General features: G+C 35.4%; 1 protein-coding gene across 1 annotated transcript; it reads left to right on the forward strand.

Annotated features, from left to right (window-relative positions):
• The first annotated feature begins 989 nt into the window (after positions 1 to 989).
• Positions 990 to 1,442, forward strand: LOC136062088 (uncharacterized mitochondrial protein AtMg00810-like). Its single transcript, XM_065760755.1, has one exon. The coding sequence runs from the start codon at positions 990 to 992 to the stop codon at positions 1,440 to 1,442; it is 453 nt and encodes a 150-aa protein (XP_065616827.1).
• The last annotated feature ends 7,532 nt before the right edge of the window (positions 1,443 to 8,974 follow it).

Genomic DNA, 8,974 nt, shown 5'->3' on the forward strand with positions numbered 1-8,974 from the left:
TTATGGTGAAACTCAAAAAGGGTATCGGTGTTATGATCCTGTCTCTCATCGTCTTCGTGTTTCCCATAATGTTGTCTTTTGGGAACACTGCTTATTTGTTGAACTCTCTCATTTTCGTTCTTCCCTGACTAACTTCTCTGTTTTAGAAATATTTCCAGATGAGTCTTATGTTCCTTCTACAAATAATCTTGATCCTCCTTTGGACTTCTCTCCAGATATTTTTGATGCTTCTCCTAGACAGGTTGAAGATAAACATGTTGATGACGAGCTATCCCACCTTGAGCCTGGGTCCCCCGCTCCTGCTCTGCCTAAAGATCCTCCACAAGACATTCCACCTCGCCATTCAACCCGGGTAAGATCCATTCCTGCACATTTACTTGACTATCATTGCTACACTCCACGAGCCTCAAACCTTTCGTGAGACCTCCACTGACCCTTTATGGCAGATTGCAATGAAAGAGGAACTTGATGCATTAACCAAAAACCATACTTGGGATCTGGTTACTCTCCTTCCTGGACAGTCTATGGTTGGTTGTAAGTGGATCTATAAGATCAAGACTCGCTTTGATGGGTCCATTGAGCGCTACAATGCTCGTCTGGTTGTAAAAGGTTTTACACAGGAGTATGGGATTGATTATGAAGAGACTTTTGCCTCAGTTGCTCCTATCTCATCCGTTCGTGCCCTCCTAGCTGTTGTCGCTGCTAGTAAATGAGACCTTTTTCAGTTGGATGTTAAAAATGTCTTCCTTAATAGGGATCTGAATGAAGAAGTCTATATGCAACATCCACTTGGTCTATCTATTGAATCAAATAATGTTTGTCGCCTTTGACATGCACTTTATGGCCTTAAATAAGCTCCACGAGTTTGGTTTGCCAAGTTCAGCTCCACCATTTTTCGCTTGGGTTACACTGCCAGTCCTTATGATTCTGCCTTATTTTTTCGTCGCAATGATAAAGGTACTATTTTGTTTTTCCTATATGTGGATGATATGATCATAATTGGTGATGACCTCAATGACATTCAAGAATTCAAGTATTTTCTCAGTCAGCAGTTTGAGATAAAAGATCTTGGACATCTCAGCTATTTCTTGGGTCTTGAAATCACTCGTTCCATCGATGGTCTTTATATTACTCAAGCCAAGTATGCTTTTGATCTTTTGTCTCGAGCTGGACTCACTAACAGCAAGACCGTTGACACTTCAATTGAACTTAAGGCGCATCTGACACCCTCAGGGAGGAAACCATTGTCTAATCCCTCTCTTTATAGACAATTGGTTGGCAGCTTAGTTTATCTCACAGTTACTCGTCCAGACATTTCCTATGCTGTTCATCAAGTGAGTCAGTATCTGTCTGCTCCACGATCGATTCACTATGCTGCTGTTCTGTGCATTCTTCGATACTTAAAAGGCACTCTCTTCCATGGCCTTTTCTACTCAGTTTAGTCTCCTCTTGTACTATGTGCATTCTCTGATGCTGATTGGGTAGGAGATCCTACTGATCGCAGGTTCATTATGGGTTATTGCTTTCTTCTTGGTTCTTCTTTGATTTCTTGGTGAAGTAAGAAACAAACTTTTGTGGCCCACTCCAGTACTGAAGCAGAATATCATGCCATTGCTGGTACCACATCTGAGCTCCTTTGGTTGCCTTGGCTTCTTAAAGATTTAGGTGTGTCCACATCCTCTGCTACTCATCTTTATTGTGACAACTAGAGTGCCATTCGTATTGCTTACAATGATGTCTTCCATGAATGAACTAAACACATCGAGATTGATTGTCATTTTATTCATTATCATTTTGTCCATGGTGCTCTCAAGCTCTTCTCAGTCTCCTCCAAAGATCAACTTGCTGATATTTTCACCAAGTCACATCCTAAGGGACGCCTTCGTGATTTGGTTGACTACCTCAAGTTGGTCTCACATCCATCTTGAGTTTGAGGGGGGCTGTTAACGTGTATAATATTGTGGGTTTTAGGCCTAATTAGATTACTTGTATAGCACTACACTCTTGCTTGTACCGCACACATATTTACTTATACTGCACTCATATGCCCCTTATATAAAGGCATCCATGTATATTCTTTGATTAAAAAATACAATATAATAGCATTCAGTATTTTTAACAACCAGAAATGCTCTTTCTAGTGAGCTCAGGAACATTCATGATTTTTTGAATATTCTTCGCAATCGCATCTGTTTGTTAAAATGAAAATAGATCCCAAGTGTGAGATGTAAACAATTCATGATGTTTAAATTGAATTCTGACTTAGCATAAAGTTTACACCCTACACTAATATCAGGCCACATCAGATGTTTTAAAGTTTAGTAATAAAAATAAAAATATAAAACTGAACCGCCCTAAAGTTTAATTCTAAAGATCAAGCACATTGAAAAACCTTGAAAACAATAGATATTCGAAGTAATAATCTCGCTGATATTGCAAAAAGGCTGTTACCAGATCCTATTTCCCAAATCCAAATTAAACAATACCTTTTTTTCTTTCTTTTTTTTTGAAAGTTTTGTCCAAATCAACTAAAAATGCTCCAAGTTGAAAACATATATTTTAGTCAGGTTTCAATTTAAGCTCTTCTCTTAACATGAAACATTCAAGTTGAAAAATACATACTCTCAATGCCTAGTTCCCTGATAGCTGCCGCAAATTTTTCGCGTAGTGACGCTGTCCAGACAAGAACTGACTTCTTTTCCAATTCTTTCTCATCCCCCTTCCGTGATGAACAACCCGCTTTAGATAAGTTTTGTTACCAATATTCTTCCGCACAAATCGATTGCCTCCTATTCTTCCCTGCATTCATTCTATTGCGGAATACATGGTGCCAGATGATGTCTAAATTTTTACTTGCAATTGGTTTGATCATATACTCCACGGCACCATTTATCAAACCCTTCACTATATACTCATTTCGCGTCTCATCCACAGACATCACTGTTTTTTTTTTTTTTTTTTTTTTGATGGGAAATACGTCAAAAACTTTATTAATCAGAAGAGATAACAAGTACATCCTGGTTGAGAGCATGTTCAAGGAAATAAGGAATCTCTTCAACCCAAACAGAAAGGTCTGCAATGCCTAAAGCATGTCTTGCAAGTAAATGGGCTGGCCTATTGCCATGACGACCAATATGTGAAAAATCAACACATCTGAAACAATGGGACACGACTATTGAGCTATAGACCAGTGCTGCTACTGATGATGGAGGAGGAGACAAGTCTTGAAGTGCATTAATCAACGTCAACGAGTCACTCTCAAGAGTGAAGTCTTGAATGGACATATCCCTTGCAAACAGAAGACCCAACTCCACAGCCTTAGCTTCAGCTTCGATGGCACCCAAAGGAGCTTCAAGTTTTCTGCTACATGTGTCGATCAGCTGACCCTCAGCATCCCTAATCAAGATCCCCACACCTGCCATGCGTTGCTCCTTAAACACAGCACCGTCTACATTAACTTTGTACCGGTTCGGAGAGGGAGGAGTCCATTTCGCAGGTGCAGCTGGTTGCTTCGGGCTTCCAATCTCTTCCACACATGCTTGGTAAGCATCTAAGTACTCCAACGCCCCTTGTAGCAATGCCTGACCAGATTTCTTCACCCCTCCATTCCTACACTCATTTCTATTTGACAGAGCACCCAAGCCACCACGATAAGCTTCTCCACGTCACTGTGCTCCCATTTTGCCATCATAACCACGTACCATAACATGTCCATGAACGACCCAAAGTGCTGGACTAGAGAATCCTGAAACAAAGTAGACAAGCACCAAATTTCACGGGCTCTTTCACAACTCCAAAAAAGGTGGCCTAATGTTTCTTCAGCTAGTTTGCATTCTTCACAGCAACTTTCCGAGAGTACTTTCCATCTAACCAGGTTCTCTTTCGTGGGTAGCACATCTCTGCAGGCTCTCCATGCAAAGTGGCGGATCTTGTGTGGGATATTCGGCTCCAAATGGCCCTCCAAAACCTCCTTAAATGACTCCCATCAGACCCAGATTCCCCTTGTGCATCTGATCTCAGCTCCATAGCCAGTTTATAAGTGCTACAGACACTAAAAAGTCCATTGTTTGTCAGCGCCCACACTTGCTTGTCTTCTGGCAGATTTGCACACAACGCAATACCACAGATCACATCCGCTTCATGAGGGAGAAAAACATTATGCACCAAATCAATTTTCCAAGCACCCTTTTCTTCATCAATCAGATCAGCAACTCTGGAATCCTCAGGTATGTTGTTTACTGGAGAGACAACTTCATAAGTAGAGGGAGAGGGCAGCCATTTATTCTTCCAAATCATTATGCTACGACCATTACCAACTTGCCACCGTCTACCTTTTTGAACTAAAGCTTGGGCAGCCATTATACTCCTCCAGGCGAAGGAAGGATTTCTACCAAGACTAGCATCAACAAACTCACAAGTTGGAAAATATTTGGACTTAAAAACCCTATACAATAGAGAATTAGTCCCAGTTTGGAGTCGCCAACCTTGTTTTGCCAACATAGCCAGATTAAATTGTTTTAGTTGCTTAAAACCCATTCCCCCACTATCCTTTGGAGCACAAAGTTTCTCCCAGCTGATCCACGCCATTTTCCGTTCCTCCTTGCATTGTCCCCACAAGAAATTCCTGATCAAGCTTGTCATCTCATCACAAAGAGAGTCAGGAATTTACATCAGTAACTTTATATATAGTATGAAAATAATTTACTCTAGTTATCTATATATACTATAAAATCCTAGCAATATATTACTACAACAGTTTATCCACACTTAGTAGTGGAGCTAAGATTTAAGTTGAGGGGAGGGGGGCAAAATTTATAAATAACTTACAATTATGCACATCGTGAATGTATTTGACACAAATTTGAAAAATTATAATTTATTCATTTGAATATTAAATAGTATTTTAATGAAATTATGTTTTGTTTTTTTAAAAAACTTTCACGAAAAGAAAGTATATTCATTTCGTTGTATTAATCTATTTAGTTTTTACAAACTTTTTTTGGAGAAACAAACACACACAAGAAAGAGGAAAATTGAAAGAGTTTTGCTCACACAAGCATTAGTTTTCAAAGTTAAAAATCGAGTTATGAATGAAATGATGTGCAATTTTATGTAATTTTGATTAATGAAGACTTATAAAATGCTCAAATTATTTTATTAACAATGAAATTTTTCTTATAAAAAAAAATTGCTCAAAATATAATGTGTGAATCTATAATATAATATTTATTATATAGTTAGCTTCAAATTCCAAGCAACATGGTTGCATGCATGATATTACAACACCATGCTTCCGTGTCAAGCCAATAACTTTATATTGGCTACACTCTATAGCACTCAAACCAAAAATAAACCCATTGGAAATCATCCCTGAGCCTTTATAACTCTACCATGCCTGGTTTAAGAAATTCATGGTTTTGAAAAAAAAAAAAAAAAAATTAAAGAAACGCAATATTATCAATTGCTAAACAAAATAAAAATAAAAATAAAAAAGAAAATTATTTATTTACAATATACCATTAAGGTAAGATTTACATTATAGACTAAGTAAATGTTTACAACATGCAAATTTGTATAATATTGTACCATTTTTATAAATATATATATACAATGTTTTATGCAACTTTTAATCTACAATTACATTGACAGTAGAATTGGGGGGGTTGTACGTATGCTATATAAGAAAGGACCGATTTCCTTCAAAAAAAGACAAACAAACAAAGGTCCAAATCACACGTCTCAAATCAAATAATTTTCTTTTTAAAAAAAATGAAAGGTGAAGAGGTAGCCACATGTCCAAGGGTAGTGTCTGACTCCTGTCAATGCCATAGTGATAGAGAAAAAGAAAAAAAATTGGCTTTTAGGTACTACTTGCATATTCCCAAACGTAAGAGATCATAGCAATATAATTTTTAAAGTACTGAGGTCGAACCATAAGGAGCGGGGTAGATTCAAAGATAATGTAATTAAAAAAAAAAAAAAAAAACTATTGGTGAAGATGAAGAATAATTTTTGCCTGGTAATTGTAAACAAGAATAACAGTGATAACTGATTTAAATTAATAATGTAAATACTAGGGCATCGAGGTGCTTCCTTATATCGATATGAAATTCTTTGTGATCTAAGAAATTATATATATCATAACTGATTGTTCTTATACAATTAAATACTTATAATTCAATTGAACTGAGACAATTCAAAAACGCATGATAACTTAGATTAATAATGCGGTTAGAAAAATTTTCAGAAAAACTCATTCACTTTAAAACCTGATTTCTATTTGAAACTATTAGAAATTTATTTAAACAATAAGAAAAACATGATTGAACTTATTGAAAGCATAGAAGAGCAAATACATCAAAAGAAATCTAATTGAATAATCAAATATGTTGTTGAAAAAATCCTAGAAAGAATCATATTAAATATTCATACTGTATAGAAGAAACATAACTCTAGCTCTAACAAAGAGTTTAGGCTGCCATTAGAGAAATGAAAATACAAGATTTTCTCTCAAATTCGTTCTCCAAAGCCTCCATTCAAAACCCTAAAGTAAAAGTGTCCAAAGAAAATAAAACTTTTACTATTTTTAATTTTCGTCCAAGTTTACAGCAGTAACTTGTGAGTTAATTTCAACCTTTAAAATTTAATAATTTCAAAAAACTCAAAACTGTAAAGTTGTAGATATTTAAGTCATGGTTCTAACCTATCTGGTCTCGTGTCAATTGGATTTTTGAGGAGAGTGATACGCCTAAAATACTGATCAGTGCTCAAATCAGATTTTTCCTTTTTAGATTCCATTTCTTTGATTTCTTTCCTTATTTGAAGCTTCCAATCATGGTAAACGATCCAAGCACTCCAGCTGCACCTCCTTAGACATTTAAGCATGATCCTTTAGCTCCACTTTAATTCTAATTTGGCCTCCATTCTCTTACAAATTCTTGTAAACTCATCTTTCTCACATGATTTCCTGAAAGTAAAGAATTACACACAATGAATGACATCTTATTCAAGAAATTATGTAAAGATAAATAATAGGGATTAATGCAAATCATGGCTTAATTATACAAATTAAGCATAGTAATAAGGAGATAACATTTACATAAATATATAACAAGTACACATTTTAAGGCGTCATCACACTCCCCCAACTTAAATCTTGCTAGTCCTTAGCAATCCACAAAGCATCCATGTCTACTAAAAGTAAAAAATTAAAACTAAAATACAACCCACTTTCGTAGGCTACACGACTGCACTTCCCATGTGCAGCAAATCTTTGACCCCTAGGTCACCCTAATGCTCTCAGGAGGGTTTGTAATGACTTTACCCACAAAAGTCAAAGGTTTCTTGAAAATTCCTGCAACAAATATTAGTCTGCTTTCTCATTATATCATACAAATGAACTTTCAATTTTGAGTTGGGATACTATTCATCATATTAAAGAGTTTTCATTAGCTTCACTTTTGAAGTGTGTGTGTGCATAGCCCATCCAATCAAACCAGCTTTTCCAAACATGCATAGACCAAGAATAATCTATATTAGAGCCTCTACTCCAAAACCTCTCTTAAGTCAACAACACTCTGAAAGAACACACATAGAAGTAATGGTTTTTCTCTTCAAATCACATGTGAACAAAAAGGAAAGAAGAAGTTTTAAGAATATCACATGTGTATACAAAATTAGCCGCTAAAACAACAAAAAAAGATCTCTTGAAAAGGATGTTGAATTCCTAGAAACATGAGGTTAATACCATTCTCATCCCTAGTTTTTATCCCAAACACATACTAGCCATACACCTTTAGGATGAAGTAGTACTTTTAGCTCAGTGGTAGTATAATCTTATGAAGGCAAACTACTCTCTTTGAAATATGAGGTATATGGATCAAATGCAGAAAATTCAAACCAAACCCAACTCATAGCGATAACAACCAAATTGAATCAAAATAACCTTTACTCAACCATATAACCCTTCTGAAATACATGAAAGATGTGTAAGACACTAATGATTTATTGATTGATTATGTATGTCTCCTCTTTCTTTTTCTTTCTCTTTTTTTTTTTATTATTTTTTTTTATCTTTCTTTTCTCTTTTTTTTTTCTTTTTTTTTTCTTTTTCTTCTTTTTGATTTTTTTTTGAAGAAAAGAGAGATAATGGTGGTGTCTAAACACATCAATTGCTCAAAACTTGAACCCCCATGAGAATGCCCATAAATAAAAATGTTTTGTGCAATTGTAGAAGTATTTCTCACGGCTCAAATGATGGTGACAATGGTTAATGTAAAGGTAGGCTGAATATTTGTTTAACTAGTGACAAAAAATTGGTGGTCTTAGGCTCTCATCTCCTAAAATTCCACATAAACCAGCATGCCTAAGGACAAAAATAAGTAGGATCATGATATATCTCCCCATAATGTTTCCAGTAGTTAACCAAAAAATATAGAGATCTTTTACAAAAATTGAAGCATATGAGAGAAATTTAAGAGTTCAAACAAAGATATACTCTCACAAAGAAAAGTAAGGCTCAAGAACTCTCTATATTAGTTGAGTTTCAGCTTATATATATAGCTTGTTCATGATCCATGCATATCCAACATCCAACCATCTGCTAACCTAGCTATTGTGCTCAAAAGTTTGCAATTGTGCTCTTCATGAAAGAGCCTTAATATAGCAAATAGTATAACTAACTCAACATTATTCATTCCATCACATGATATAAAAATAAAGCTTATAATTCTTCTGCATTCAAATTCAAGGTTTTTTCTTTTTTTTTGTGGAAAAGAAAGAAGGAAAAATCATGCAAGGTGTAGCAAAAAGTTTAAACCTCTCTCCCCAACTAAAATATTGCATTGTCCTCAATGTATTAAAGCCAAAACAAATTCAAGAATAAAGGGAAGAAGTTACCTTAAGCATTTAAATTGTTTTTTTTTTTTTTTTGAAATTTCTTTCACACATACAAATGTTAGCTCAAAGTGTTATA

This window comes from Quercus suber, unplaced genomic scaffold (genome assembly GCF_002906115.3).
Source record: "Quercus suber isolate HL8 unplaced genomic scaffold, Cork oak 2.0 scaffold_381, whole genome shotgun sequence".
Classification (NCBI taxonomy): Eukaryota; Viridiplantae; Streptophyta; class Magnoliopsida; order Fagales; family Fagaceae; genus Quercus; species Quercus suber.